Source organism: Montipora foliosa, chromosome 11 (assembly GCF_036669935.1).
Source record: "Montipora foliosa isolate CH-2021 chromosome 11, ASM3666993v2, whole genome shotgun sequence".
NCBI classification, from domain to species: Eukaryota; Metazoa; Cnidaria; class Anthozoa; order Scleractinia; family Acroporidae; genus Montipora; species Montipora foliosa.
The window spans coordinates 41,861,904-41,875,978 of NC_090879.1; the positions used below are offsets into that span (position 1 = coordinate 41,861,904).

A 14,075-nucleotide genomic window follows, 5' to 3' on the forward strand; every position below is an offset into this window, starting at 1 on the left:
CATTTTTTTTCGGAGGTGTTGCCAAATTACATTAAAGTCAACGCTGACCTGTCCAGAATCGGGGTCCACTGTTCAAACGCTTATTCCTGTTTTGTTTATATAAGAGGGGAACATCTGGCACCATTTATTAAAAAACTCACCAGAACTGAAATGCATTTAAAAGGAAAATGCTCATTGAATTGCTAAGAGTACTTTGGGGCCTTTATTCCCAACAACCAAAAAAGCGTTTAATGTTTTTTGGAATTATAAAAGTTCATTTGGTTTGCAGAAGCTGAAATTTTAGTCGAGTCCGCAGATGTTTGTAGATATTACTTCAATTAACTACGTGTTGACACGCGTTTTCATTAAAAATGATAATTAGCGGATTAAAAAAGTTAACATTATGTCATCCTACGTATGTATATATATGTGTACTTGCTATATAATTCCTCGTGCTTAGCTTTTATCCAGTTAAAAATTGTCGACCAACCGCTCCATATATATCTACTGACACTTGCATATACTTGAAACTGAACTGCATCAAGTAAGCCAGGCATGTGGTTTGCAATTCTTGGTTCGCTCTTTACCATAGTAAACATTCTTGGAAACTCCATGGTTGTGTACTTGGTCATCACGAAGCCTCGGCTACACAATACAAGCAACTGGTTTGTCGTGTCTCTTGCACTGGCAGATTTGTTTGTTGGATTGACATATTTTCCAGGGATTTGCGCTTCAAGATCGGGGAAAGAGTTCGCCATTGACCACACAGGAGTATGGTTCAAAGTCAGTCATACTTTCGTGTATTTGTCATCCGCAAACCTGTGCGTTCTGACTGCGGATAGATACATAGCAATAACGATGCCTCTAAAATACAGCATCTTCATGTCGCTGCGTCGATTTAGCGTCATACTTATTCTTGCATGGGTCTCGCCATTGATTTTCTTCACCGTACCTTCACTTTTTACTTACAGCAACGGTAACGAATCTTTTACTTATTCCTTTGAAGTTGTCAGGGTTGTAATGTTCCAGCTTATTCCTTGTATTATATTTGTGTATGTCATCGCTCGTCTGTCCATGATAGCCAAGGAAATGTCACTTACAGATAGAGCCATTATCAACCAGATAAGATTTAATTTCCAAATTCAAGAAAACACAGAACGTAAGAGGCAAACGGAAAGAAAATCGTCTTCGTTAAAACTGATCGTATTCATTATTTCGTTTTTTATTTTGTGTCATGTTGGAATTAATTACAAATGTTTTTGCGTCCCTTTGAAGCTCTGCGTCATGTCGAAGGCCTTGGAAAAGGTTGTTCACCTTCTTTTTGTCTTAAATTCGGCATTTAATCCGATAGTTTATGCTGTTATGAAAAAAGACTTTAAAAGAGAATTGAAGAAGTACCAAAGAAGTGACAACTTCAAAAAGAATGGCAAAACAATGTTGAAACGACGCCTGGTTCAGTCCTCAGTGTAAGAATTTCGTTGCCTTGCTTTGCAAGACAATTTAAATTAAAGAGACATGAAGAACGCTTCGATTATCTCATACCATTACATTTGAAATCATTGAAACCTCATTCTTTTTCCATCGCAAAGGAACACATTTCATTTCCCGAGCTCGAACTCAAAGGGAATTTCATACTTCGAAACTTTATTTCTTTCATTAAATATATGTCACCCCGAGACTTAAATCAAAGGAGTCTATGAGCCAAGTAGTGGATGTGGAACAGTGTACAGGTCTACCAAGCAGGGCCGGGCGCCCCCGTGCCCCTCCACTTTTTTCCCCAAAAAAGTAAAAACACAAGTATAAAATGATGAAAATAGAATTTCTTCTCCAGGAAGACTGAAACAACAAGATGTCAATAATTCCGGATAGAATCATTCCTGATAAACGATAATTACAGTACCGGTACCATTTCCCCAGTTCATATTTTTACTTCTTTTATTCGGTGATACAAATCTACAGAAAAAAACCAGCTAAAAAATTGCAGCAAACGAGAAATGTGACGAAAATATTAATGTATCAAACCGTCTTGACATCCAGGCGACTCAATTTTTTCATTACTGGATTCGTCTTTGAAACATGATCCAAACTAAGTAATGTCCTCCAATTATAAAAAAAACCCCGATAATTGAAGCAGAAGCCACTCTTATCCTGGGTAAGGCCCGAGGATAATAAGACGAACATCGAGGATGAGAAATTAGAAAAGTCTTGCGCTGCAGAAATGCCAGAGAGGAGTTCTGAGTGCGGCCAGGATTATGCTGCTGTTGAGTCAATTGAAACAGTTGGTTCCCAGTTACCTCTGCATGGAGATAGACAAAATCAGCCAAGAAATTATTTGAATGATCCCTTCTAAGTCCAACGGCAACAGGAATAGGTCCTTCCAGTCACGGTGGTTTGATCGGCACCCGTGGCTGCACTACAGCGAAAGAGTATGGATACTGTGCTTTGCCGATTAAGTCTACGTATGCCTCTATAGGGCAACTCAGACAGTCTAGTGGACGTAATGGTTCCTGGTATAGTGACTGCACTGAATTTACAGATGAAACATGATTTCAAGATTCAGACACAGCCCTTGTTTTAAAAATAGAAAAGTAAGCAGGTTTTGGAAACATGTAAAAAGGCATTGTCTGGTTAAGAAAAATTAAAAAAGTAAGCTTTTCACTTCCAGACTAAAGCCTTTAAAATGCGCGAGATGGAAATATATACAAAATGGAAGTGTGAAGAAATTGTAATAAAATGGTAAAAGGGAAAAATGCGCTAATCTAAAAGAATAGAGTATTGTTTTGGTAATAGCTTGGAGTTATTGTCTGCTTCATTAGTGTTAGCGGTGTGCCAAGATTCCAAAATTTTTTGAATTCGGAAGTTTCCTTTCTCAATTACTCTGGCATTATTGTTGAAGTCAATAGAATGATTGTTGCGCCAAAACTATCTGAAATTCCTTTGCTTCAGAGCGCCGAACAACTTTGTCTTGAACTTAAAGTGCAGTCGGGAATATTGAGGCTTGCTAAAACTTATCAGATGTTTCACCATCTACAATACTCGACCAAATATGATCTTTCGCAGTACACGTTTCTTCTTGTTTGAATTCCAAGGTTGAAAGAGATCAGTAAATCTACTGGTTGGACAAAAGCATCACTAACAACTTTAACTTTAAAATCCTAGCAAGTGTTCCAATGAAAATGTGTATGTCAATTGAAGGAAATCATGGCCCGAAAATGAAATAAATATTCAATATCCGCCGACAACCTCAGTACAAACAGAGCCTAACATAAGAGCCTAGACAACGCTGTTCGCATCATGCTCGCGGCCATTTGTCACGCAATATAATAGCCAATCAGGAACGCTCATTTTGGGAAATAAAGCAATCATATTGCGTGAAAGTTATAGACAACGTTTGCTCTTTCTTTGTGTTATAATTTTGATTACGCTCTGAAATAAACACTTTCTTTGGCGTTGAATATTGTAGCAAAAAACAAATCGAAAGAAGTTGAGCGTTGTCTGTACTCTTATCGACATCGACAACTGTGGTCCGTTTTTTTCCGAACTTGGAGTCAAAACGGAATTCAAACACTTGCCGACTTGGTAAATACGGAAAAAACCGGTTTAATTTTCATTTAAAGACTTCTTAAAAAAATTCAACATTAAATGTAACTTCCTGCAATACTATAGTTTGATTTCAGCCATACAAAGTCCCTGGAAGGTGAGCCTGAAAAAAGAAGATCAATGTCGTGGTTCCGAAGATAAACAAATTAAGATAGACAAACTTACATGTAAATCTGTTCACAACATACTGAGATACCGACAACAGTATCCCCCTCCCACTGCAGAAAAACGACTAATTGAACTCGGGTTCGATTCACAAGAACAAAAACGCATTTATTCTCTTCCCTTTCAGATAACAAGAGAAATAAAGTTATCTATGTTTCAATGTAAAACTAGCTATAGCTGTCACTAAGGTGCCAACGAGCGAGGCTTGGCGCCTGGCGGCTGCAAACATCACGCTGCGTACTCGGGCGGCACTCTCATTGGCTATCGCTACGGTCAACATTTCATCGTTTTGGTCTACATACACCTTATTCCAAAATGGCTGCTGATTTATGCGGATACAACTTGGCCCTTGTTGTCTCGTTCAAGATAAAATATTCTTTTGAATTTTAAGCTTAAGAACGAGGCATCAAGGGCTTATTTGAATAAAAACATACAAATGGCGGCCAGTTTGGAATAAGGTGTATTACAGCTTTTGGTTTACATTACACTCAAATTTGAAGCGCTTCTGAGATTTCGTCCGTCTAAAAATCTTCTCGCGGCTCTATAATCTGCCGCCTCACCAGGCCTTCTGTCTTCAGAAGGCTTGACGCGTTGGGAATAATCCATAACCTTCTGTATACAAGCAACATCAAACCAAATCCGTATTGTCCTTATTGCACCAGTACTGAGCAAACTACAATGCATCTATTGTGCTCATGCGTGGTCGCCAGATAGTTTTGGTGCGAATTTATCAATTGATATAAAGGGGGTAGTTTCTAAAGAAACTGTGGTGCTGCGTCGGTGGAGAAGTAGTATACAAAAATTTGGTTTTATCAACGGAGTTGATAATGTAAATTGGCCACCGCACAGAGATTACAAAAGCTGACGTTTCGAGCGTTAGCCCTTCGTCAGTCTTTGTTAAAAAATGGCATAGGTTTCTCTTGGATTCGCTCTGACGAGGGGCTAACGCTCGAAACGTCAGCTTTTTTAATCTCTGTACGGTGGCCAATTTACATTATCAACGGAGTTGATAAAACCAAATTTTTGTATATCAATTGGTATAACTCTTCCCATTCCGAAAAAATATCCGCTCTTTCCGAAAAAGAAATTGTATATGGTGTGCTGAACGGGTGGTCGTCTTCTTCAATCCTCAACCACTTAATCCTTATCGGGAAGTACTTTCTTTATAGTAATGCGCTTGAGGAAAATATAAAGACTATGCTAATTTTGTTTATGAAAAATTAAGAGTGGAAAAATATATTTTGGTCATGACAAATACCCAAACTGCTTTTGTTAAAAAATGGCATAGGTTTCTCGAGTGACATATTTTGGTGTTGTTAACTAACTGTTAGTCAATTCAAGTGTTTTGATCTGTAAATCTGTGAATTGTATTTTTCTGATTGTAAAAAAAAAAAAAAAAACCGTGGGCAAGATTTCCGCACAGGTCTCTACTTCATTATGCATACGCTCCTTTGTCTCAAGAAAACAATAGCGATAACAATAGACGTCCTTTGGGACTGTCGCGCTTTGTTCTTTCTTAAGAAAGAACAAAGCGCGACATTTTGCTCTCTTGATCAGTACATATTTGAATGGACGCCTCTTTTAGGCGGTTCCTGTAGTATTCATTTAGTAATGCTTTTTGCCCTATGAGGCTTTACATTTGAATCTCTATACTGCTGTGTGATACGTTTTCTTCCTAGAAAATAGTTGGTCTCGAAAGTAATGTTTTTAATTTCTTGGTGTTGATTTTCTCAGCAGTAATGTGAATGTGACCTTATGGCGTCTCGCTTTTGCGCCAATTTAATTCTAGGCTCGACCGATATAATCATCGGCGGTAGAAGCGAGTGATCTTCTGGTTTTAAATATATGACCCGGGCCCGGGTATATATATATTTTTTAACGCCTGTTACATTGTGCCCTGTATCAGTGAGGTAGCTGGCTTCTTATAGACTTTTCTTGCTTTTTTTTCTGCGTTTCTTAGCAGATCGCTATGCTCTTTGGAGGCGTTATGTTCTTTTAAATTCTTTCACTCGTTCTTCTTACTTCTTCAGCGTGTTTTGGTTTGTGACCATGGTCAGTAGCTGTCCTCCTTGAACCTCTGGAGTTAATTCGTTCTCGTCGATGCTCTTTTGATATTTGATGTCGATGTCTTTAGGTCGCTTCTTTGTCGAGGCATTAAGATAAGCCGACTCTAGATGGAAGTTCTCTGACATATTATTTTGTCAGGGAAGACCGCGGTTTCGATCCTATCGTGTGGATCTCATCAGTTGCCGATAGCTTGATTCAAGGTGAAGAGCTTTGTCTCTCTTTGGTTCTCATGTGTATATATCATTCTCACATTCGCTCAAAATAAAATTTGTAATAAATAAATATTAGAATTTGGTATCTTTGTAAACATTCTATAAAATTATTTGTGCCCACAATAAAAATTAGAGGATGGGTCTTATCGCCTTGAATAATGATTCTATAACAAAATGAAAAAGAGAATTTACATGTAGTAGTAGTGTTAAAACTTTACAGAGGGGCTGTGTTGGTGAATGGAGTATGGCATCATGTACAGGGAAGCCGTCCACTCCAAGTGGCTTCCTCCTCTCTCACTGTGTGTACATTTTCGAAAAGATTTTGCATTAAAAAGTGGCCTGTATCCTTTGATCTAATGTGAGTGTAGAATAATTTATAAATCATAAAAACATAGATAATGAACCAAGATTTCACTGTTTAAAAAAAAGCAATATTTGTCTCAAAAAAAATTCGTGCAGGGGGTTTCACCTGGAAAAAAAATTCCTGCACAAGCAGTGCGCGAAAAAAAAAATTCGTACCAGCTGAAAATCCCCCACACCCCCCATCACTTTTCTACTGGTCCGTCCCTTAGAGGTTTAATGGCTACCTGCTCTTTTTATCGTGAAATTGTTCTTTCTGTTTGCTTGCGAATTCGCAGAGACACTGCAAAGTGTATGTTTTCTTCCTTTCCTGTATTCAGGATCACGAACGGTGCATTTAGTGGGCTTTTGCAATTTATCGCTCTTTGTAGAGATCGGCACAAGGGCGTAGCTAGGGGGGGGGGGGGGGTGGGTCCTGGGGTGCCCGTGACCCCCCTTTGGTTACGCCCATGCGGCAATATGCTAAATGATGCTTTCAAGTAAACAAGAGGCTACAAGTAGCCTATACTCGGGCCTGCAAAATTACAGTGGTGTATGGTTAATTTAGCACTAAAGAAAAGAAAAGAGAGAAGTTTGTCCTTCTCACATCGGCCTTACATTGCGATTCTCATAATGTTAGACTGTGTAGGAAACGCTAATTGAACGGTTTAAGATGAAACGAAATGACTCATCAAAACATCTTTTGCAGAAAAAAATGAAAGAGAAACGAAGGTGAGATGTGAAAGCATCTTTCCAAGGTGACCAAACTTTCGTGCATTGGTGCACGTAAAGGTAACTTTGTCACGTGCGCGACACGTGCAGATGTGCACTATATCTCGAAACTTGAAAATACCTTCAGAAGTACACAAGTTCCTTGAGGATGGCCATGCCAAATGAATCCATAACGCGAGAATCAAATATTTAAAATATGCCATTTGTTGCAGTTTAAATACTCATAGTAATATGCACCCAATTTTCAAAATAAATATGTTACTTGCCAGCTGGGAGGTCCATATAGGGAAAAACTGTAACCAAGGCCTTCTCGGCCAGCTTTTTCAAGACCGATGTCACAGTTTTTTGCTATAAGGACCGACCCTTTGCTGTTAAATAACTCTTTTTTTTTTCCTATCTCTCTCCCACCCTCTCTGAAATCACTTGTTTTAATTGTTGACTCGCACCGCGCTTGATAGCGAATGCAATATTAAAGCGACTTACAAATTGAACCTTTCAAAGAGAAATATTTTTTATTTGAATTTCCAAGCCTCTTGCCTAATGAAAAATAACCTCTGTATGTAAACGTAGTCGGTGTCCAAAAAAAAAAAGGAAATTTAAGGCCATCAAACAAGCTCACTCAATCAAGGCTAGGATTCCGTCTGCCGTGAGCGGCCGGATGAGAAAATTCCGCCCTCTCCCGGAACCAATCAGATTGCAGGATTTATTGAATTAAGCCAACTCACGCATTGAGAAAAAAAAAAAGAAAAGAATTATAATTCTCTGTGACCAAATTTTGGAAAGTACCTATCAAAGACATACAGTAAGCAAAATCTATTGTGCCACTTCCAAGTACATTACCAGTATGACTTGGGCTGTATTGAATCTGAAAAGTGGAGTTGAAGGCTATGACTTCTGCAGGTAATTCTGTTAACATGAAATATGTTTGTCTCGATAAGCTTGATAAGGCAGTGTATAGTTCATCATTTCCTACATTTATAACTGATAATTACAGGGAAGTAATTAATTTCCTGTCATAATTATATAATAGCACAAGTGACATAGCTGCACATTCACTACAAGCATTTGAGCCATACACTAAAACATCACCTTGACCGTAGTTTTACTAGGATCAATGGGATGTGAACCAGGATTTTTCTAGGTTATGTTCCTGCAAAGGTTGAACTTACCAGCAATATGCCATGCGGTCGATCAAGAATAAAATATTTCGCCATCAGCAATAAAATTTACGACATGAAAACAACATTCATTTTGAACCGCGAATATAAAAAGTTACGATCAGCGACAAACATTTTGGGAGAGTTTTGCTACGTTCAATTTTGTTATTTTAATTTTGGCTGCACAAATAAATCGCAAAATTGAAAGTGACATCGAATTCAGTGGGCGCCGTGGCAAATTCCCTTTGGTAAACGGTCGTTGCCATTTATAACGGTCGACTACACACTCACTTCAAAGAAAATTAAAAGAAACAAACTAAGAAAAACTATTAACAAAAATTAAGACAAAAAAGGAAAAAAAAAACATTTATAAAAGAAAACCTGGAGGAAAAAAAGAGTCCGAAAATTTCAAAACTCGAACTCGGGTTCTTAGCCCTCAACCTAAACAGAACCCTAACCCGAACCCTAACTCATATGACCAGCTTAGTAACCGCAACCTTTGGAGTTCTTAGACCTAATGAGTGTCATTCAGAGCTAAAAAATGGCATCGACCGTTTCAAATGGCAACGACTGTTCTGAGAAATGTCAACGACCGTTTCAAATGGCAACGACCGTTTACGAAAGGGAAATAGGCGGCGCCGTGATCAAGTTGCCGCGGCATGTTTACTCGCGAAACAGTGAAGCATCTGTGTCAAATGATGGCAAAATACCGGGTTTTGTTTTTGTTAGTTTTCTTTTTCTTTCAAGTGTTATAAAGTTTGACAAGAAATGTGCGAATTCAACACAAAGATCACAATCGCCCAACTCATGAGGTTGACCATTATTCATCAGCGTCACAAATTCTTGCCGGGGCTCATTTTGTTGAAACTCAAGCACGCTTCCAACAGGCCTGTTTATTATTGTGACTTATGCGCTGCTTCTACCACAAAAATCCACCCTTATCATATTTCAACACACGTATGCAAATCTTTAAGCTCGAAAATTACACAACATGACAAATTTTCACCAAACGTGGAAATCTTACAAAAATCTTTTCCAGCGAAAGATTTATTGAAACAAAGAACATGTTTGCTATTAGAGGCAAAAGACCCTTCCTATTTCAATTGCGTGCGTGCAAACGAGACACACAATCGGTGTCACAAAGCATATGCAATTAAATAAAATTCTGACAGTTCACATCAAACCCTTTTCCAAAGAACCTTGACCGTAAATAACAAAGCACAAAAGCGACAACAATCGTTCATTCAAATAATTTTTCACTGTCACATTTCCAATTTTTTTTTTTACCTTTGCAGAGTTGATTACAAAATAAATGTTACTTGCCAGACAACTTAGATGCGACTTCAGTAAACACTGTGATGCTTGCAAGGCATTCGATTTCTTTAATGTTTGTTAAATCCATAAAAGAATTGCCATTTGATGTCAGTGTTGTATATAATACCAAGTTAGTAAAATATTAGAAACAAAGCTCGCTTGATATCCAACGGCGAAAAATGAAATTGTTGTCGAAGACTCGTCGCTTTAAAGATTCCACATATTTATTTTTCAGCGCCTGTCTTGCTCATCCAATTGACGTTCCATTCTTGAGCTCCATGAGGGTAAATTTTGTTTAAAGATCCACTAAAACGTCATTCGCGTTATAACGACTTTCGACGCAATTGAAGGTTAACGAGAAGTAGTGAAATTCCAACTGTTACCGGAAGACTGTGCAGAGTTGAGTGCAAATAAATACATTCAGTCAAATAGCCAGACAACAGAGATAACAGACCCACTTATGGTGTTCGATTCCTTCTTTGTCTTTGTTGAGCCCATAAGTTACCCGAGAAATTTCCGGCTTTTGGTTTCAGTGTTGTACATAACACCACCTTGGCGAAATATCAGAAATACAGCTCACTTTGATTTCGGCTTGACGGGCGAAAGATTGCTGTCGAAGTCCATTACTCGTCGCTTTTAAGATTCCAGATCTTTATTTTTCACCGCCTGTCTTGACGTTCCATTCTTGAGCTCCATAAGGGTATATTTTGTTTAAAGATGCACTAAAATGCCATGCGCGTTACAATGACTTCCGACGCCATTGCAGGTGCACCAGAGAAATCTACGCATTACCCCAGCCCCCTCAAACGTAACAAAATACGCACAGAAGACTCCGTTCACAAAGACACCACTTAGCAGGGGAGTGACAGGCAAGACTTTTACCGACACGGAAAAGAAAAAAAAAAATGACGAAATGCAACGCAGATTCCGACTGGGTTTAGCAACCCAGTAAAAATAAAACCAACAAATGAAACGCAGATTCCGACTGGGTTTGGCAACCCAGTAATAAATGAGGCTTTAACAGATTTGGCCAATGCAGGTGTACGTTATATTCCGAGATCTAGGAGCAAAGTCTTTATGTGCTCGTTTTTTTACAACAAAACCGTTGATTTTATGACCTTGAACGGCCTACTACAAAGAACGCGAAGATAACTATCACGACACGAATAGCCCTTTTAGTACGGTCACGTTCCATTAACCGTATTTTACTGATAGGTCAGTAAAATCTCATTTATGTGCACAATACATCGAAGAATAAAGTCTACAAATACCTACTTTACCTTCAAATACTTACCCCTGCATAACATTTCAAATTCCGTTTTCAGTGAATCTTCTCATGATTACATGTGGTACATACGAACCATGGCATGCAATTACTAGCTTTACAATCACTGGTTCCTCGTTAATCCAATTTATTGCTAAGACTTGTTTGCATTACTACTTAACACGAAAAGGGATAACTTGGGAATTTTTAACAATATGTCGCTTTAATCTAACCCAAAATCATTCAGATATTCAAAACGTCCTATGCATGATCCATTTCCTTCGCTTTTGTGTTTGTCAGCATTATGATTTGCAATATTTCAGGTTTACTTGTTCACAAGGTGGTTTTTGTATCTCGTAGATGTTTAGATTTCCAATTACGAACTCTGTTTTGATTGGTCACTCTAACTCACTGTGTAAATAGTTCACCCTGAATTCAAAATAAATACGTTTCGTTTTTGAGAAAACAAAACAACAACATTCTTTTACAAATCGTACCGGGTATTCCTGATTTCTGTATTAAATTTAACTTTCATTTTGCATTTACCTGTTCATCCACGCCAAGGGGGGAATAGAAAAAAGGTCTGGAACCGAGAAGCGATGTTCTCACAACTTACAAAGCGTTCATCTTGGTCAGCGGCGTATTCTTGAGCAGGCGCTCTTTGTGATTCAGGTGTTTTCGAATGTTAAAAAGATAGCGATCTCTGTAAAAACTATGTGCCTGTTGGCTTTATTGTTGGTGCTATTATCACAAAGTGAAGTTGAGAAAACGTTCATAGCTGACTCGTTCTCTAATGGCTCTGAAGCTTCCCGTCGAGGCACAACTTACAACTCGCACAAATAATAATTTACGAGTACGAGTTGAATGCGTAGTCCGCGTAGCTAGTTTGCTCGACATAAATCCGTTTATTCACGGGAACCCAAATATTTCAAATTGTTTCCGATGCATCGTCGGATATCCGAGTTTTAGGATTCAGACGGTAATCAGTGTAATTTATTCACCTAAGGACCTCTTCCTGTAGTTCGATGGCTCCAAAACATCACGACAAACATCGCCTCTTGTACCAACCACGTTTAATTTCATTCAACACAATATCTACTGGGAACGTGTTTTCTCGCCGAAACACGAAAAAACTGCTTTTGCAAACTTTCCTGTATATCAGCGGGATGTTTTGGGTTGGGCAGATCTGAAGGAAAGAATGTTTTAAAAAAATGTTATTTCATTCGACCCACCAAAAGTGCTACTTTCCATTCTTGAATTTGTCCTAGTCAAGTCAATTTTTATTTATACTCAGACAGAAATAATAATTAATACAAATTTGTGTTTAAAATATAAAACCAAGGGATTGCGAAGAAAAAGCAATTTTACAATTGTAGGTTCGTTCATTGAACTAACCGAGTAGGTGACCCAAACCAAGAAATAAATGAGTCAAGGAAAAGAGATGCAAAATAATTGTTTTAGATAAAAAGTATTACTTTATTAATTAAATAACAGTTAAAGATTACATAATCGTAAAACATTAGGAATCAATAACAGTATTATAACCACCAATCACAGAATTTCTGATATATTAACGAAAATTGGAAAACAGCTTGATTTTCTTAACATCAATGGATAAAGAATTCCAACGTTTTGGACCAGTGTAACTGAGAGAACGAATACCGTATTGAGTGGTATGAACAGATGTAACAAACAGATTATCAATCTGTGATTGACGTGTATTATATGAATGAATAGAAGATACCGGGTTAAAAAAATTAACAAAACTAGGAGGGCTTAGTTTATGGTGCCACTGATAAACAAAAGAGAGAATTTCAAGATGAATTATATCAGAGAAGTTGAGGAGTCTGAGAGACGTCAATAGTGGCTGTCCTATATTCAACGTCAGCTGCAATCCTTTCAGCTGGGAATGTGCAGTGCCTCTTGGAACTAATTACAACATCAAATTCCGGAACAAGTATTTTACAAAGGGTCTACCAAGCCTATCTGACATCTTGGTGACCCTAACTCAAGCGATTGAAGCATACATCTGCCAGCTATCTCGTGAACTGCGTATGTTCATCTTGAACAGGTATAAACTAAAAATCGATTACTTGGTAGAAAACTCGAGAAAGAAGAGTAACCTCAGATTCGACCGTGAGGATCTCTTTTGGAGCCTGCAAATTGAAATTCCAGGAATTCATTTGTATATACAGGAATTCCACTACCACTATCAACATACCTTCCCGTTTGCTACAACTGCTATTACGGTTGCGTATGCGCGGTGGCGGTAAACAGTGCTGCTTGGCTGGCTGTATCAATGATGCAGGCAGTTACCCCTTAACTGCCTGTAGGGGACGTGATGAAGCCAACCCGAACATGTGTGTGTGTGTTTGGGATAGAGACAATTACATGAATTATGACACGGGTGAAATAGCATATATTCCGTGCTGTTCATGTCAGGTAAACATCAAGTGTGTCCAGCCATATGGCTGTTCACACCACATGTCCAACTTCTTGCACAGGACATTTCATGTTACGTGCAACAACGGAGACAATGTGACTTCTACTAGTGATGTCCAGTCAACGACCAGAAACAAGAATTTTATATGTTTTTCCTGCAGTCAAGGCCTCAAACATTTTCGTGCGCAACAAGCTAACACTCAGTCATCAACCCTTAATGAAATGTCCTCCCCATAATGGCATGTCAACGTCTTGACATGACCCATTTATACTCTTTATTGATATCAAAACTCCCTCCCAGCTGGGAAATTGCAGTCAGTGGTGATAGAACAATCCATCTGTTATTTTCTCCTGTAAAAAATGAAAAACACTATGTCAACGAGAGACAAATTTTGCTCGCTGAAACTGGCAATGTGGATGCAGTGGAAGACAGAATGTGAGAACATGGCAGGAAAGCCTTTTAGATGAAAGAGGACTGACTTCACCAAGAAAGAAATAGAAATTGCTTAATTTGAAACTGTGTATATTTGCTCCAGACATGTAATAGTTTTTGTTTTTTGTTTTTTTAAAAACCTTGATTAGAAAACTTTTAATTCAACCAATTTAATTCTCATTTTCTGTTGTCTCAGTGTCATCACAAAGTGGAGGAAAGAAAAATAAAAATGAAACTGGTTGGACAATTTTATATCCAAAACCAAAGGGAGGGGAGGGGGAATCCTAGAAAAAGTGTGACAGGTGTGCTCCATCCTGCCTTGATCGAAACACAATTAAAATCCATGACTCGGAACCACTTACAATGTTTAA

At 38.3% G+C, this 14,075-nt stretch overlaps 1 protein-coding gene across 1 annotated transcript; it reads left to right on the plus strand.

The window, feature by feature from the left end:
* The first annotated feature begins 455 nt into the window (after positions 1 to 455).
* On the plus strand, positions 456 to 2,589 carry LOC137976384 (octopamine receptor beta-1R-like). Its single transcript, XM_068823724.1, has one exon. It carries the CDS (start codon positions 535 to 537, stop codon positions 1,447 to 1,449), a length of 915 nt encoding a protein of 304 aa, XP_068679825.1. The 5' UTR covers positions 456 to 534; the 3' UTR covers positions 1,450 to 2,589.
* Positions 2,590 to 14,075: the final 11,486 nt, after the last annotated feature.